We start from the raw sequence: 19,937 nt of genomic DNA on the forward strand, positions 1-19,937 counted from the left end.
CACATTATTCAGTCTGGCACTGAATAGCCCCGCAGATGGTCTTCTCTTTCCATTTTTCTGTTATTCCAAACACGTTGAAGAAAAGTCAGGCCAACCTTTTCTACCACAAGGTTGATTGTAGACTCTGTGCATCAGGCTTAAGCTGAGTTGGTCTTTCTTCCCGCTAGCTCAGGTCTGATCCAGCTGTTGGGCCAGCTGTAGTTTCATCTCTGTTCTGAAGCTTCCCTGACCTTTCACAGGTGTTGTTGAACTCATTTTTTTAAATTAAAAAAAAATTTTTAAACTATATATATATATATATATATATATATATATATATATATATATTTCAAAAATACAGAAAAACATCCAGAATTTTTACATTAGACAAGCTTAAGCAGAGTTAATATATTTAAAAATTTTTTAAAGGAAATAAAATTTTATCTGAACATTTGAAGCCCACTCCTCTCAATCACATTCTTTTCCTTTCTGTGCAATGCAATCACTATGTGAACTAACCACTTCAAGAACTGTTGAACGAGTAACCATTAAAAGAACTAAAACATATGACCCAAAATAGTAAAACAAAAATTTACAAAATATACACACACGCATTCACACACACCCCATAGTCAATATAGTATTAATATCTCTCATTCCTCTGAAGGAAAATGTAATTCTATTGACTATATATCCTTAATATACAGCAGATTTCTGCTTTAAAAAATACCTAAATAATTATGCACTGTTATATTTTCACTCAAAATTGTTCTTGAAATTTATCCACATTGGAATATGAAACTTCATTTATATTTTTATCTACAGCATTTAATTGGTTAGATATTTCACCATTTATGTCTTTTTTCTTATTGATAAATATAATGGTTTTATTTCTACACTTTTACATGTATCTCTCAATGTTGACATGCAGAATATTCATTGTCATTTAGTTTTACTTAATAGCACCAAACCCCCAATACACACAGTTTACCTACATAACAAACCTGCACATGTACCCCCAAACCTAAAATAAGGTTAAGTAAATAATAATCTTCCTTGTAAATTATGGTGAACAATAAATTGTTTAACAGTATGCCATTTAGATACCAGTAATGGTTTCTAGTAACTCTATTTTGCTTTATATTGTTATTCCCATTCCACTATTCTTCTCATTTACTTTCTTGAATTTCAATTAGACACATTGTATTTCTTATTGTAACTTATATATCTGCAAGCATTTATTGTATTTTTGTTTCTCTCTCTCTGTGGCTTTTCCATCTTGCAACTTACTAATTTTATTTTCTTCCAAGTATGATCAGTTTTATTTGCCAGTTCACTGGATTTTTAATTTCAATAACTATATATGAGTTTAAGATGTTTCTATTTGATGTATGTCTAAATTTACCTGCTATTTAATTTTAGTCCCTTATTTGTTTCTCATTATTTCTACTTTTTAATCTCTTCAAACTTAAACAATTTCTTACTTTATGTTATCTTTTCTGCTTCTTCATTCCTTTTTATATTTGTGGCATAAATTATCCATTTGTTGCACATATTAAAATCTCTCTCAAAATGTCTTTTTCTTACGTGTGTATATTTCTTACTTTATTTAAATTGCCTTTTGATCACTCATTTAAAACTACTGAGAGAGAGAGAGAGGGAGAGAGAGAAATAATGTGTGTGTTCATGCATTTAAAATTTTATTATGAACTCATCCTTAGTTGCGATTGTCAATGTCCCTGTCTTCCCATGTGCCTTGGGATATAGGAGCATCTCTGTGGTTTTTAACATTTCTTTCTTTTGTGGCCCCAACAATTTCATATGACAGACCCACTTTTATGCTAATTTATCAGCTTTGGATATCTGAAACACACTCACTGTGAAACTCTTTGGCTTTTTCAATTTCTCCATCTGTATCATGAGGCCAACTAAAAGCTCATTGCCACTTCTCTGGGCCAGTGGTTATTTTTCTTGTACTTTTTCATGGATTGGACGTCATTTATTAGATTATCATTTCCAGCTACCATAGCCCTCCTAGATTCAAGGCCATGTTTCATGGCTGAGTTGTAACATCACAACTTCAACTCTAGGTTTGTATTTCCTTCCTCTCCTTCTTGTTTTCCATAGAATCTATTTGTTTACTTTTAAGATAAGCTATATATTAGTTTTCAAATAATGCATTTATTTAAAGTAAAAGAGAGTCTTGTGTTTGTGAATTAGGACACTTTACGGAAGCCCTAGCCCCTTTGAGAGTATAAATACATCTATATTTTACATTACCAAAACATTGTCAAAGGGATTGGGCATATATGTGTGTACACACACACACACACACACACATTTTCTTTCACTTTTGTTTTAGTACTTATATAGGAACATAATGCAGTTCAATTGATAGGTGCTGATCTATTGATCCTATAGTTCTTAAATCTCCCATGCAATAAGCAACTTTTAGTTTCATACTTTATGTCTAAAAAAACTTGATTTTATTTGACATATATTTGAATACAGTATGCAATTGGACCAAAAAGAATTTTTGTTATTATATCAATTTTTTGTGACATTTTATTTTTTTATCATTATTATTTAATCTTTTCATTACTACTATAAAGGAGTGATGCATATAGAATTCTAGTGGAAAGATTTGGCTGATTCTTTGATGATAAAAGTTTAATAAGTTAACTGTTACGGTGTGAAAAGCAAGGCTCTTGGATTTTAGTAATTCTTACTACTATGTTCATTTGTGTCTGCAGTTCACAAAAAAAGAAAATAGAAAAAGAAATCCTTTAAAATTAAAGCAGTGTAGAAAGTGTAGTTTTCTAACGCCCATTTAAAAATTCCCCAGGAGAGCAGGCAACCCCTTCATGGACAAGAACAGAGACAGGTTTTGATCACAGAGCCATGAATTCTCTTTCTGATTGCTATTTGGCTTGAAGGTTTGCTGGAAGCATCACAGTCCTAGTTAGACTGTTTTCCAGCTTTTAAATACACTAGAGTATGATTGTATTATGTGTTGACCCTGATTTATGTTGAAAACCCAGAAACATTTTTTCCAGAAGAAGTGCTTTGTGTATGTGTGAGCCTTTGAGGACTGGCCTCATCTGAGAGTTGACTGGCTCACCTCAGTGTACTGTTCATTTATTCAGATGGCTTGCCACTAAAGGAGAAATCTTTGAATAACCAGTGGTATTTCCGTGAAATAAATACTGTGAAGCAGATATGGGTTGTTTAAAATGTATCACCATGATGTAATATGTCAATGCTCAATTATATGTTTGCATGCACCTTAAAAAATCCTGTCTCTAGAGAAAAACTGATTGTTATAATACTGCTTTTCAATTAAACCCACATCCTAGGCATTCTGAGTTCCAAATTCCTAAAGCCCTCCAGTTAATGTGTTCCATGTTGTGGGGTTAATTTACATAAAGTCTTGGAGCTCCTGCTGCACTGTTTCAAATCTTGGTAGCTTTGATATTCTCCATAGTGCTATACACAAATGTTATAAACTAGTTTTTACAGAGACAAGTTATGATTATCAGCAGGAATTAGATTCATACAGTGATCTCTAACCATATAGTACTAAAACATTATGCAGACCCCCTTCATTTTGCAGTCTCTATAAAACACATCTGTTCCACTGTATGTGTTTTGAAAATTAAATGTACTAATATCATTCCTACTGACCCGGCCGCCAAACTCACGGGGGAGAATTCCGGTGTACAACCCAAGCTGTGTTGAGTCTTCAGGTCTTTGGGGAGCTAGTAACTCACTTCATCACAGCAAAGAAAAAAGAAAGAAAAGAGAAAAAAGAAAAAGAAACTTTCCAAATGTATGTGCTTTTTTTTTGATCAGATCATAGAGAAATTTAGCCAATTATAATGAATTTAGACAATATTTCTCCTTGTGAAATTGTCAAGAGTCATAACAGTCTTCTCATTTCAGGATTGTGTAAAGTTTATGAGTCTTGCTTCATAACAAGGAGAATCCCTGTAGTAAATACTTTGTGGTGGACTGATTTATTGCAGAGGATCATAATTGGGGAAAGAAAAAGCTAGTATTCAAATTTAATATTAGCTTACTTAACTTATAACAGAAGGTCTTGATATATTACATTTGTTTTGACAGAATTTATATTGGACTCATTCATTTGAATGTTTGAAATGAAACTTCTGCTTGCATAGGCTCTTATAGGATCAGTGCTGTCGAAGATGTAACTAGAAATAGCAAGAGACACAAAAAGATACAGACAGTCAAAGCGTTACTTTAAAATAAGCTCTTTAAGTACACGAAGCCAAAGTAAATATTCTTCTTTATATTAAGATAAAGTAAAATGACATCATTTATGCATTTCAGCTACTCGAAGGATTTGGGACTTACCCCAGTTGCAAGGTGTATTATTCCATTCTCTTGTTTGACCCTCACCAAAGCAACCACATTCTTTAATAACGTATTAGAGCACTAAGGTTCAGTTTTAAAAATAAAAAGTAGCAAGCCCTGCAGATAAGCAGAAACATATTAAAGCTCATCATCTATTATTTTCTCCTGCTCATTTGCCACTGACCCAAAGGTAGGATTGGTTTGAATTGTCAGAAATCTGTAGACTTTCCTTTGGTTACTTTCCTCAGCCTTGCACAATGGTTCTCCAATTTGAGTGTTTGAGAAAATTGCCATGAAGCATTTGTATATACAAAACCATGTGTATTACACTTTAGGGGTTATTGAAGGGATTTTCTATGGTGATTTTAACTCTGGACACCTTTTGCTGCATTGCTAACTTCAGAAGCTAACTAAGGAGGTTTCTCTTGCCTTTACTTAGTCATAAGAATTATTAACACATTCCCCAGAATCCATAAAATATACCTTTGTTATAATCATAAACACATTTTCAGCTACAAAGACATTTTCTGAAAACTCATAGTGTCCCAAAGTACAATTTTTCTCTTATTCAATATTTAATATTGGTTATAAATTTTCCATAGATTTGATTTTACAGATTTTTCATAATATAATTATTTTTAGAGATTCTAGTAACGTATTTCTCTATTTCTTTCTTCTCTCTCTCTCTCCTTTATCTCTCATTGAAGGGAGAAATAAACAGCAACAAATTATGGACCATATAGAAACTAAACATTTTAAAGGTTTAATTTTGTAACTGGATATATATAACACCTTAATGGCCAGACTGTATTTCTTCAACTATAAACACAAATAAGCAAAATATTTTGCCTGTGAAATTTCTCTTGTCCCTGAAACACTCCATTATTTACCAGTAACCATCAAAATTGTTCATTACATGTTTTATTTCAGTACTTGTCTCTGCAAAGTTTTCCTAAGAATCATTGCTACTTCTGATGCCTTATCTACCATCCCTTTGGCAATATCCACTAAGTAATTTTTCACAGATGACCTTTGTATATCCTAACTTTGTAAAATTTTAGGGAGGCTAGTTGATCTCCATCAAGGGGATCAGAAATCTTGATAGCTAGGAATTGATGATTTTGGCATCTATCTCTTCCATCCTTTGCCATTCTCTATACATACTTCAAATATGTGGAGGATGCTTTTATAAAAAACTTTTTTCATGTCTTTTTTTCTGTTCACTTACATTGTTGGCTAACAATTTGGGCAAAAAGAAATATTGCTGGTGTATCCTTTTTATTATAAATTTAAATTTTCCTGGAGGCTGTCCCTGGAAATTTATATTATTTTAATACTGTGTTGGTCAGTTTTATTTTTTAATTCATGTAATAGAACTGATAATGGATCTTAGAGATTTTCTATTTCTACTCTATCTTTCAGCAAAGAGACTGATTGTCTCTTTGACAAAGAGACAAAGAGAAAGAGACTGAGAAAATAAAACAATTCAGCCATTTGTGACCCAAGGATGAGAATCCATGTATCATGGTTCTCAGCCTGTTTTTTCTAGGATACCAAACTTTGGAACCTTTGAAGACTTCTTTATACTCTTGATTCTGGTTTTCAAAAGTAAAGGGTAAGATAATCCATTGAGATGGAAAAAATTAAATATTATAATTTTTATTTATACTTGTTTAATCTCAAGCTTTTTAAAAAAAAGTTCTATTTTTATGTGTCTCATATCAATAATAATAATAAAGTTAAATCCAATGAGGGCAGAGCTTCTATGATATTTTTTCAATGCAAAGTTTGGAAAATATTGCTGTAAATGGTGATCTACCTAATGTCAATACTGGCAATGATAACAATATAATCAACTGAAGTACTGACGTTTGCTGAGTGTTTGCACATATGAAACTCTTAAAGTTTTCATGTACATTATTTAAATTAAACATTCCAACAACTGTGTAAGATTCTCTTTATTTTTCTTATGAAGATACTCAGGCATAGCTGGATTAAATAATTTGCCTAAGGTGGAACTGTGATTAAAATTGACTTCTTTTGTATTTCCAAAATGCTACCTGAAGCACTGAATCATGGTTACTTCAGAGAATACTCTATCTGCTAGATGAGGATGATTCATCGCTTACTCTTATAAGAACCCTGTAAGATAGCTATGCTGGATATGATTCATTTTACAGGTTAGCTAAGTCAGTGGAAAATGTAATATAGCCCTGTGATTGATCTGATTTTAGTAAAATATTTTTCTTTTTCATTGAATGACAACATTATAAAGATAATTCTACCTGAAGATTTTGAAATAAGTCTCTACAAATCTAATACATGAAAAACTCAGGGCCCTATTACTCACCAGTAACATCTGCCAGCCGTCAAATGCCTGGCATAAAAAAAGAGTGAAATAAATATTTGTGAATGAATACAACCTAATGAAGAGTGATTCAATGTAATTCTTTTTGTGCATCCATTCATCTTTGAAGTAGGTGTCATGCCTGTGTGTGTGCGTGTATGCGCGTACTCCACACATAACACTAAATAAACATTGAATGCATAGAATGATAGGAGAATTTATTTTAGCGAAATTTGAAGGTTTACTAATTTGTGACTTTAATATGTTAGGTTTTCTTACATTGAGTGTAGAGTGAACATTTTAATAGGTTTTCAAGAGTTTGAATTGTCTAGCAAAGCATCGTTTACAAAACAGCAAAGATATGGAACAATAATTCTCAATTTTTCTGACCATTCTTCTTCCATTATGTCCTTCAGGTTGGCCTTTTCCTTTGCAATTCTGCGGTCAATTTGCTAGTCCAAAAATTTCTCATGGCATTATTTTGGTTCTGCTCAAAATTGACTCAGTTTTGTTGAATGTAATTCTTTTTAAATTTGTCAAAGAATATTCCAAGAAACACTATAACTAAAAAAATTATCTGTTTATTGTAGAACTTTTAATGTATATATTGCCATTGTGTTGCTCAGGGTCCCCCCAAAAAAAGATCTGTGTAAACATAATTATTTTGGACATAGTTTCATATTTGAGTAGGGAATTTTATGTAATATGAAAGAACAAAACAGTAGTTTAGTAATAGTGAGTGGGAGGATATTTAGAAATTATTCCATATTTTTGTCATAAGTAAGCAATTAAAAATTATGTTAGGACACTAAAATGGGTTTCAAAAGGCTTGTATAAAAATGCAACGAAACATGGAAGGACAGGGTCTGTAAAAGAAATACTCCAAACAAATGATCAATCCATAATTGAAATAGTTACCCACTGAAATCTTACACCACTTTGCAGAATTATTTTTTCCCAGCATCATCATGTAGCCACAGCTTTAAAGGTATCATTCTAACTGAGGACCACCAACAAGAAAGAGCTGACTAAAATCTCATGTTCCAAATCCTACTCACAATTTATGTCTCCTTATCTGTCACTTTCTGTTTTCACATTTAGCTTATTGAGTCTTTTAAGCAAGAATCGTAGCATAGTAGTCTCTCTTACATTCTTATAATACTTTATAATTTAAAAAGTAAGTCAATCCTCAGTAAAATCCTGTGAAAAATCAGGGAAGCAATTATTCCCATTTTATAAAGACAGAAACAAAATCAAATTGACCTCTTGAGGCAAAATAATTTGTGTTGAACTGGGACAGCTTAGTCTGCTGATTCCTTTTTCAATGTTTTGTTTTCTTTTGTTTTGTTTTACTAGTCCTTTATGTCCCACATTACAGCAATTGCAATGTATATGCAGTATATCATTCTTAGTCTATTCACTAATTTACTAATGACACTTTTATTTTCTGTAAAATAGCTTTATGTTTTTGAATTCATAGTATCACTTCATCCAAAGCTGGCTTTCAAAAATAACTTGAAAAATACTTTCTCTGCTGCTTTTATCTAGTAGTTATTTTTGTTTGAAAGGACCTAATTTAAAACCCAGATCAAATAATATATTCTACCATCTTGGAGGAAAGAAAATTATCACAGAAGTAATCGACATATTAAGGAGAAGTGACCTTGCCAAAGATTTTTTTTTCTGAAGTATTAGAATGAAAATAAGAATCTCAAGATAGAAAATTAAATGCAATACCACTCTCTGTTTTAGGAATATTACTCTGTTATACAGAAAATTGAACAGTTACCTGGTAATATAAATTACTGAAACTCCAATTCATTTCTTTAAGTAAATTCTTATTCTAATATGTCAAATATAGAAATCATTTTTTAAAATACTCTGCATTTGTTACCTATAAGCATGAATGAGTTACTTAAAATTTCAGTTTCCAAAAATCAAATCCAGAAAATGAATATATATATTTTAAAAGCCAGGAAATTCCATCTGACTTAAAATATAAATCAACATCTTCTCTAGGTTTTTGGATCTGACATTAATATTAGCAGAGAACCTTCTGTACTATTTCATTGATATACTTACCTGGAGATTTTAACATATATTAAGCTTTTAAAATTATATTTCTGAATACATGAAAATGAAAAAGAAAATGTGTTGTAATGCAAATGGATAATGCAATATCTGATTGTTTTTTGCCTGGGTCATGGGAAAATAATGAGAAATCAATCAAATTAAGTGTATACTTTGATCTCATCATTTCATAGGAAAAAGAAAAATTATTGTCCCTGAAATGTGGAGATTTCATATCTTCCCATTACTCTGCATAATTTGAGCTCCTTTCCAGCAATTGATATGTTTTCTTTCATAACCTTTGCTCTAATAATTAAAGTGATTATCATCATCATCATCATCATCATCATCATTATTTGGAGTGGAAGAGATGAGAAGTGGGGTGTTGATACAGGCTCACACCTTGTTTTCTAGCTTGAACGCTAGAAAATTATGTTCTTTGAATGTTTGTAGTGTTTATGTAATCAGTAACTATGTTGCCAAGGCTTATTGAAAACAGCTGGGTGCCTGCTGCCTGCCTCTCCCTTTGTTGGAACTGTTGCCAGAACAGGTAGTCAAAAATGAAAGTAAGGGAAAATTCAGGCATCTGGGGTGTCTCTCAGGAAAGCAGCTGTGGCTTCCTTAGGAAACAGTCATTGTTTCCCACCAGCCAAGACTCCGTATACCCTTGGGTCCAGTTCTGGCGTGGCTGGTCCTGCAGTTTATGACTTCAGACTTAGGCGAGAAACCATTTGGGCAGTCCCATCTCTGGCAGAACACTGAGAGAAATCCCCCAAGCTGCAAGCCATATGTGGGCTGCTGGCCTTCTATTACCCTATGCTGGGAGGTTCCCATTTACTGAGGCTCTAATCATCCCTTTGACATAAACAAAAACAATATGAAAGGATCTTTTCAAAACATATCTTTTCAAGATAGACTACCCTATTTTTAAAACCAGACATCACTGTTATTTCTGTAAACATGACTTTTTTTTTCCTTAAAAATGAACTCATTTTTTTAAGAGACATTTTTTGTTTCATGCATAGTAGATAAGGTCAAAGAATTTGTTTAACGGCACACTAAAAATCCTGGATGAGCAGCGTTGAATGCTATTCTCCATTTGTAAACACATGCTCTTCCCAATTGAAGTTTTTGTACATCAAGTATTGAAAACTGTTATCCATGTGAGATGCCTTAGACTCTTTATTTATGTCAGAGAAATACCAGTATGTTTTGCTCTTTGGGATACACTGAAAATCAGTGTGCTGTGGTGAGAGGATTGGGAGGAAATGGGTGACACTGCTGGTCCTTTTAGCACAAAAATGACCTTTTGGTAGAAGATTAGGACTGAATTATTTTCTTTGTAATTTTTAATTAAAACAAACGTCTGGTGTTACAATGTAAATGCTTTAAATTTCAATTGTCAGTAGTAAAAGGCATTAGAAAGGTGTAGTATTTGGATTTAGATTAAATGTCGTGTTTCTCAATCATTCAAGAGAGTTCTGTTAGGACTCTTAAGGACTATGATGAATCCAGCAACATCTTATTCAGAAATCTTCTGTTTCAAAACATGCTGGTTATGAGGCAAACAATTTTGTGCTAATGTTAGGCATACTCAGAAAAATTAAATGAAATTGTTTCTAGTTGTAGCCAGACCTTATTTACAGACATATAAGAGTAAAATAAGAAAATGAATGAATTTTTAAATTCAAAGAACTATCTTACACTTCAAAAAATAGTGCTGTCATAGCTTTCAGAGCATGGGGTCTGGTTATTTTGAATGGCTTGCCCATCACTAATTTTAATGCATAAGAAAATCTCAGCAGAGGGTCATGCTAGTTACAGTGGTCATCAGATGCCTTGTTTATTTTTCTGCTCTTGCTTTATTCCCAATTATATAAAAACGAAAACAGACCATTCTTAAAAGTTTTTCATAGCCCTGATTTTTAAAAAATTTTCTTCTGACATCCATAAAAAATGAAGAACATGAGGTTCCATGGTGAAAACCAGAGGAAGATTATCAGTGGAAAAAGATTATTTCTCTAAAACATACTTTTATTTACTAAGATCCTTTTGCCAACATGATGGTCAGTGTTCTTCCTAATGTTTCTTTTCACAAATAATAATTGGTCCTTTATTAATTTAACCTTATTGCAACCTTCTCTCTATATATCCTTACTGTTTCTCTGCTGTCATGTTGAAGAAAAAGTCTAAAAAGTCACTCTTCTGTAACATCAAGAACGTGGATGATTAGAAAAATAGAAATTCAAGCTTCAGTTTAAACAAGGTACATTTTCTGGATACCCTGTGAATATATTCATGATTTATAAATCACAGACATAATTCATAAATCATGTCTAAGCAAGTTTGGTTGTCTCTAAGTTTTCTCTGAGTTGTGATACATCTATTTTCACTTTATGCTAGTGTCTACATACTTGTCCTTTTGACAAACTTAAACCAAAAATATAATAATCTAAACTGGAAAAAAATGAGAAGTTAGGTCAAGAGTATGTGTATCAAAATATTTAGACATTCTCCAGGAAAACAATGTAAATAGAAGTGTATCAGTGTTTACAAGGAAAGACAACTTAAAAATCCACATTATTGGATTATAATACTCTTAGAACAAGGGTTGGTAATACAGGAATTTTTTAAGGCCATCTATCTTGTAAAAACACTTTATTCATAACTTCTAATTCAAAGATGAAAAATTCACAGACGTTTTTGAGAAATGTAGCCTCTATTTTCACTTTATGCTAACTATGGTTTATACAAATTTAACCAGATGGGTATACAAGTACAGTAGCTAATTCATGCCAACTGTATTAAAGTATATTCTCTGAATTATAGGTAGGCTTTGGAAACGTCTCAGTGATCTCCAATCTTGTGACTAATATTTATGTTTTTCAAATGTTATCATGACAGTTTAAATGTGGTCTGGATGAACAATAGACTTACGTACTGTAGTATTGTCCAAAATGATGCACACTTTGCTAGACAGTTTAGACTTTTAAAAGTGAGTAACTAATTGTGTATAATGAAAGATGATTACCTCTGGGGAACTGAAATAATGGTTGAAATAAAGATTCTGCATTTGTTGTGTAAATTAAGTGACTGCTTTTTGTTATTCTGTCTTTTGCTCCCATTGAATAGTAAAATAGTGAAAATCTTATACTTCCATTTTCAGAGTTTAGCTGAAGGAGTGAAAACTCTGTTTTAATATGTATTTTGTATTTATCTTTTTAAAACTTGAGTGTGTTATATTTAGTATTTTTTTCCTGTTAGAAAACTAATATCAATAGATATTCATTGACTGAAGGAAATACATATTCTTTTCAATAAGTTGTTAACACAAGGCCATTCACATAAGCTTTCTTTTTATGCTGTTTTTCCTCAGCTAAGAACTGTAATATATATTTACAAACTAGTGTAATAGTGTTTGATTTAAAATTTAGGTAGGAAAAAAATCTTTAAAGGCTTCATATTAAGCATAGCTGTGATTGTGATTGTGATTTTCTCTTGAATGGGGTATAGAAATAAGCACAAAAAGATAATGAAGATTTCCAAGTAATAGATGCAGGATCTGGAAATTATTTCTCTAATGTTTTCTTTGCCTTTTTCTGAACATGAATAAATATTTTGGTAATATATAAAATATATTCAAAGTGAAAATCAACAATTATCAATTTCTTATAAGTTGGCATTTGTGAAACTGGGTTCTTGCAAAATTCTAGAAAAAATCTATAATTATCTAATATCTTCCTGATGTTTCCAGTTCATAAAGAGCTACAGTGCATTTGGCTCTTATTTCTATTCTAGTTCCTTTGTGCTTATTTGTTCTCTTGCACTAATAGGAAATAGAGATATTTTGTAGCAATCCAGGTTTGATTTCTCTGGGTTCTTATTTGTATAGCAGACAATGGCCATCTCAAAAACCAAAACATTGTGTTAAAAAATGTATTTAAGAAAGGATTAATTTTAGTTTTCTTTAAATAATTTATAAGGAAAAAACCCTCCTCATCTAAAAGTGGGTGAAGCATTTGAACAGACACTTCTCAAAAGGAGAAATTTATGCAGCCAACAAACATATGAAAAAAAGCTCATCATCACTGGTCATTAGAGAAATGGACATCAAAACCACAATGAGGTACGATATCACGCCAGTTAGAATGGTGATCATTAAAAAGTCAGGAGAGGATGTGGAGAAATAGGAACTCTTCTACGCTGTTGGTGGGAGTGTAAATTAGTTCAACCATTGTGGAAGACAGTGTGGCAAATCCTCAAGGATCTAGAACTAGAAACACCATTCAACCCAGCAATCCCATTACTGGATATATACCAAAGGAGTGTAAATCATTCTGTTATAAAGACATATGCACACGTATGTTTATTGTTGCACTGTTCACAATAGTAAAGATTTGGAACCAACCCAAATTCCCATCAATGATAGACTGGATTAAAAAAAATGTGGCACATATATACCATGGAATACTATATAAAACAGGATGAGTTCATGTCCTTTGCATGGACATGGTTGAAGGTGAAAGCCATCTTTCTAACCAAACATGGCATTTTCTCACTCATAAGTGGGTGTTGAACAATGAGAACACACGGAAACAGGGAGGGAAACATCACACACAGGGGCCTGTCAGGGACAGGGAACGAGATAGAGGAGGGATAGCACTAGGAGAAATGCATAATGTAGATGACGGGGTGATGGATGCAGCAAACCACCATGACATGCGTATACCTGTGTAACAAACCGGCACATTCTGCACATGTACCCTGGAACTTAAAGTATAATAAATCAAAAATTTAGAAAAAATACTGCATATTTAATGTGCTTCCTTTAAAACAATTTTTACTATTGTGATTGTTATAGTTCTATTCCATAATCAGTTATCTGTTATTTTATAAACCTCCCTGATATTATGGAAATAATTATTCTGAAAAATGTACTCTTCTCTTTAGAGCTAGTATATAACATTTGTTAAGAATACACAATAGGTATTCTAATTCTTAACAAAACTTTTGGTAAATTTTAGGAAATAATTATGTAAACCTATATTTGACTGAAAACTTATACAATTGACCAAATAGTAATAACTTTTCAATTGGTTGTAAAGTGACTAAGTCTGACATCTTTACAAAAATGCCATTTTATACTTAAAATAAATCAAGTTCCTTCCTTAACAAAGTAGAGTAAGTGACTTTATGACTTAGCTCATTTAACATGGTTATTCATCTTATTAGTGATTCAGGCATATATGCATAATCATACCGCTGCTGCAATACATACAAAATTGAATAAGATATAACTTGGTGAGTGTTTCCTATTTTAATCTTTGTGACAATAAGCACATGTTTGGGAGACTAAAAATTTTGGCAATTTCAGAGATTTATTTCTGTTCTGAATAATTATTCAAGTACATTAAATCTCTCATTTTACTTGCAAGTGTGTCTAAAAGCTAAATTATTTGAAAAGTCTTATTTTATCACTTCCACAAAGGCTGTAGGAGGTTGCTAGCTAGCTGTAATTGAAGCTTGCCACTGCTTAAAGAGACATTTTTCTTTTCTCTTCAGGTTGCTTATGGATTAATATAGAAAGTGGATTAAAACCAGAATAGACAGATATGTACATAGGTATAAGTCAAATCTACCAGGTTTCTTTGTACTTTGAGGGTTTGCAATTTGAGAGCATGCAACAAGCACACAAATACCTCTTATAATACTATTCTCTCCTTTAAGATTAGATGCTGGATTTGCTCATGATTAGAGCCATTTTGAATAAGTCCTCTTAAAATACACACATAAACCTGGATGAGATGGCACATCCCTATTGGCCCAACTACTTGGGAAGCTGAGATGGGAGGAATGCTTGAGCCCAGGAGTTGGAGTCCAGCTTGGGCAACATAGCAAGACCTTGTCTCTTAAAACAAAAGCAACATACACACACATACACACACACACACACACACCCCTGAGAGGAGCAGCAGAATAAAATGCCAGTCCCCACTAGGCTTTTAATATGGATTAGTGACAGATTAGCCGCCTGCCAATTGGTAAACTTTTTGGAAAGGCATGGTGGAAACGTGACAGCATCTGTACAGGGCAAAGTTCAGGCATCAGAGTTGATGTTCCTGGGAAGTCAGGGAAATAGCCTGAAGACAAGGACCACTAATGATGTGTCAGTGCAAGGAAGGCTTGACACTGAGAATGAACTTCCTCTGCTTTATATTTTGAATCCAGCTGTTAAAATCATGGGGCTTGCCTAGAACTAGGATAAAATAATTGTGCATTGAGTTTGTATATATCCAGAAACATCATATCTGGAGATTAGAGATGAATATTGCAAAATAAAAAGTCTGCAGTTTTCTTCTATTCTTCTATTATCCTAGCTAGGAATTCTGTCTTTATTTAACATATATTTAAGAAATGTGTTAATGAACTATGAAGTAAAGTGATACATTCAGTCTAATCAACTAAGGTGAACTAAGATAAATGGCTTAATATAAAAATCAAGAGAGCAGTTGGACAAAGGAAAATTTTAAATGGAGTGGTGACTACAGTAATCAAGTGGTTATATTGAGTCTACATTAAATAATTTTCTGGCTTAAAATTACACAAGCAATATATATTTGGATCTATTATACATTATGATATACAAAAACATATATATTCTAAAATATAAAAACTGTTTTCTTCTGAAATATTTTCTAATAGTATGGTGACTATTTCAGAGTCACAAAGTTTTAAAAAGACACATTTATTTTATTTTACTTCTGTGATCTTGTGCCAATCTGGATTTTATTATATGTAAAAACTCCAAATTTGTTCTTAAGATATTGATTGTGAAAAGATCTCAGAAGCCTAGCAGTTACTGACACAAGAAAAAAAGAAACTAGGAAAATCCAGGTGATGACTACAAAGAGGAAATGAATTCACTATGAATGTTCATATTCTCTGAAATGATTTCCCAGGTTTTGCAGTTAGATTTTTTGGGGGTTACTAGGTAAATGTGAAACATTATTCTAGCTCTGATATTTAGTAATTCTGTGATTCCTTGGTCACACCACATGAATTTTGACTTCCCACTGTCTCATTGCCACATTGGATACCAGTACTCTGAAGTTTGTCATGAGAATTAGGTGACATAATCTCATAAAGGCATGTAGCACAATGCTGGCCTCAGCAGAGGTCTCCAGTGCACATCAATACAATCGGATCCTGAGCCCTAGGCTTAACCAGTTGTACATCTCTTTGAAGGGATAACACATAGGAGCCTGAAACAAGCAAGCAAGCAACCAAACAAAATAAAACTGTGGGCCGGGCGCGGTGGCTCAAGCCTGTAATCCCAGCACTTTGGGAGGCCGAGGCGGGTGGATCACGAGGTCAACAGATCGAGACCATCTTGGTCAACATGGTGAAACCCCGTCTCTACTAAAATTACAAAAAATTAGCTGGGCATGGTGGCACGTGCCTGTAATCCCAGCTGCTCAGGAGGCTGAGGCAGGAGAATTGCCTGAACCCAGGAGGCGGAGACTGCGGTGAGCCGAGATCACGCCATTGCACTCCAGACTGGGTAACAAGAGCGAAACTCCGTCTCAAAAAAAATAAAAAAATAAAAAAATAAAATAAAACTGTGAACTGCAGCACTGCATTTTTGGTAGGAATTTAAAAGCATTTCAGATAATTGGAAAGGAGAAGATTTTGTGATTTAGTTAGAGGTAGGTCCTAGAGAATAAAGGATGTGAATCACAGTTTCGAAGGTGGAAAGATTTAGTGGGAAATGGTGGATTAATAGCAAGGCATAAATAGAATTGCAACCTCTTCCACTTTCTCTTTAGGTAAAACTTTTTAATACTGGGAGTTGAGTTGAAAGTATGGACAGTCTAGGGGAATTGAGAGTGGAAAAGAGGAGAATTATGAGATTTATGAGAATACTCTGAAAACTTTATATACAACTTTGAGGTTTCACTGAAGTAATTCTCCTCAGCCTTCCCTCGGGGAGATCATCCTTGTGACTGTACAATAAAGACTTATTTCTATTGCCAAATATAGTTTAGATTCTACCACCCTGCACAAAACAAGTTATCTATTAGCTGCTTGATGAATATTCTTGTTCTAAAGTAAATGGTTTACTCTGATATTATAGATTCATCATCTCTCACTCAAAAAGCTGTCTTCTCAGCACCGTTCTCAGCATTAACCCATTTTCATGGACAAATGCTGCGACTCACTGCACGAGTCTTAGAGCTTTCACAAATACTACCCCCATCGCTGTATTATTTTACCTGGCACCACTAGGAGAAATCCCATGAAGTCATTTCTCTTGAGTTACAGTCAAAAGAAACAAAATCAAAACCAGTCTTTAAATATATTGTATTTGACTTCTGAGGCAACTCCAAAATGTTAATATTATTCTTGACTTCTCCTTCAATTTAACTGCTGATCTTATTTTTAGTATTTTTCATATTGTGGGTGTTATATGCTAAAAGGAATGCATGAATTTGAAGAGGTGCATCAAACTGGCTAATGTGAAGGATGGTGGTTCTCTAGAAAGATCCAGGAAGTTCATATGAAACTGGACAGCCCGCTCATAAATCTAAACATCCTTGTCTATGAGGGATTTTTGGCTTGTTTGTATTTTGGTTGTTGTTGGTGTTTTTTCCTTATTCATGCTTTAATAGCAAAATCAGCACAGTTCAAGGTCTTTTCTGTGAATTAGCAGCTGTCCTCAGTTAACAGTCTTGACTTTACCACAGTTTCCTACCCTAGAATGCTCCCATGACTTCATCTTATTACTTAAATGTGCTCTTTTTGTATGTTTTAGTGAATCTTCCAGGTATAGCGATATTCTTCTTGGGGAGAGGCATCTGGTCCTATTTTAACGGTTTGGAGGGGAAATATACACATATATGTAAAAGTATGGAGAAACTCCCACACGGCTATCCCAATAACTCTGGTTGTTTTAGCACTGTTTGCTTTCATCATCATTCAGTACTCCCTGAACTAAAATGGTGATCAGGAAAGCAATCCTATAGTTTTAATTCTTAGTGCCTAGGTAAGAGCAAAGGGAACGGCTTGCTTTTGGGAAACTTGATGGTGCAAAGACAATGACCAGTCCCTGGACTGAACAAACTCAATGAACTTTTGAGGCTGCTTTAATATGATTTAGTTAAGTTTTCAGTGTGAAAGAAATTTGTAGTTACATTTTTACACCTGATAAGATCAAAAGACTGAGGAGGTAAATCAGCAGCAGTGTTCAGAATTTAATTCATGTTGGGCGAAGTTCATAGTAAGGTAGATCATATTGCCTTCGAGGGATTCTTTAACAGTATTTTTATTTCTCCTATTCCAAAGGTTTCTTAACTTATGTAAGCAATTAGGTCATTTAATATTACACATATAACATGCTGTACCCCGATGTCAGAAGAAATGTTTGAATATTTAACTTACTAACCCCATTGCTTGACATGACCCAGATTTGTGAAGATTAAAAAAAAAAAGCCACAGAAATAAAACTTCTTAACTCCTGCTCCTGTCTTCACATGCCATGTTTTAAGTTAAATTGGCTAATTTCTATCAGTGAGCAATTGCTACATTTCATTTAAATAACTTGACTGACTAAAATGTCCCTGTTGATTTTCCTCTAGGGAAATATTTTTAATTCAGTTGAGCAAAAGTATTGATTCATTTCTACCTTTTTTTTCTGTTTGTGTTTTATTTCTTCAGATTGTTTTTTCCATTTGCATTGCTTTCTGGGGAGTTAGAAGCATGAAACAACTCACCTCTGGCCCTTGGAAATAACCTGAATTGGTACATAACTCTCTTCTTTTAATCAGTTGTCCATAAGCATATTATGACTGCATATTAAAATGTAATTATCTTATATTATGCTTATATGAACTATTTCTTTAATGAAAGGTAAAATTACTTATTTACTATTGTTTGCTTTTCACATTTGTTATTTTCTATCAAAATTAAAGTCAGTTGTGGTTACTTCCCCCCTTTATTGCTACAATTAAAAAAATTTCAAATATAATGATGTTATATTAACCGATAGCATATGACAAGTATGAAAGGAAGAGATAATACTTAAAAAATAGTAAAAAAGAAGGAATATTGCCTTTGTATTGATTTAACAATGTTTCCTTTGATAATTTGCTAAATGTATGCATAGATACAGATTTGTAGTCATAAAAATGTATTACATTAGTTGTCTTACTAAGGCCTCATTTACCTTTCCAAACCATATTACCTAAGGAGCTGCATTCCAGAAAAAGACATCAGTGAAAGAAAAATGAATGGAATTTGTCAGAATTAGTGTGTTCAACTGGTTGCTTTGTCATATATTTCTCTAATATGCTTGGTCAATTTGTTCTGGCAGAGTGAGCAGAATGCAGCAATTCTATATTACTTAAAATTGTCACAACAATGCTAATTTATAAATAAAATTACCCAAGGTGTTGTGTGTACATTGTTCGTAGGGCTTGTAAAAATCCGCCAAGTGTTTCATTAGGAGGAAACAGACAGATAAGCAGGATGAAGTGCAAAGAAGGAGGACTGGAAAAAGTTAAAAAAAAATATTTGTGATTCATTTCTCCAATATTTCTTGAAATCAAGTTAAAATTTAATAATTTAATACATGTAAATAATCAAAGATGCATGCATTAAACAATTAATGTTGCCCTTCATTGAGCTTTGCCTGTATTTATCACTGGGTTAAAGAGCAGATAATCTCATATTAGAAATATGTTATTTAATCTTTGAGCGGACAAAAATATTGGAGTATTAAGAGAATCTGCAGGTGTCTATGTGAACTCAGGATACAGAATTGAAGCACATTTAGTTTTCCAAATGGAATAACAGAGGAAAATTAAATTCTGCATGATGGAAATATAACAAATTCTATCTCAAGTATCAGAAGTAGGTTTGGCTTTGCTTCATTCTTTTTACACTGCTTAATTTAACACATAGTTATAGAAAATATGTAAGCCTGTAACAAATATTAAATCCTGCTTTGGTCCCTTACCAACTATTTTTGCAGAGTTTTGTGTGTACAGAATCATGTTACAGTAGGGAGCCCTCTGCTGGCTTGAGATTATGAAATTTAAGACATAAATTTTCTCAAAACCCCGATTCTACATTCTAGAGACTTTTCAATGTGTAAAACACATTCTTT

The 19,937-nt window shown here is 33.0% G+C and overlaps 1 protein-coding gene across 4 annotated transcripts in view; it reads left to right on the top strand.

Annotated features, from left to right (window-relative positions):
• Positions 1-19,447, top strand: part of AGMO (alkylglycerol monooxygenase) — a 356,235-nt gene extending 336,788 nt beyond the window's left edge. For all 4 annotated transcript variants that reach the window (XM_078342639.1, XM_002751549.8, XM_054237221.2 and 1 more), the window contains one exon: positions 18,488-19,447. Coding sequence is in view for 1 of the 4 variants with exons in the window: in XM_002751549.8 (XP_002751595.1) it covers positions 18,488-18,562 (75 nt within the window). In the remaining 3 variants the exon portion in view is untranslated. The remainder of the gene's footprint in view (positions 1-18,487) is intronic.
• Positions 19,448-19,937: the final 490 nt, after the last annotated feature.

Source organism: Callithrix jacchus, chromosome 11 (assembly GCF_049354715.1).
Source record: "Callithrix jacchus isolate 240 chromosome 11, calJac240_pri, whole genome shotgun sequence".
NCBI lineage: Eukaryota > Metazoa > Chordata > Mammalia > Primates > Cebidae > Callithrix > Callithrix jacchus.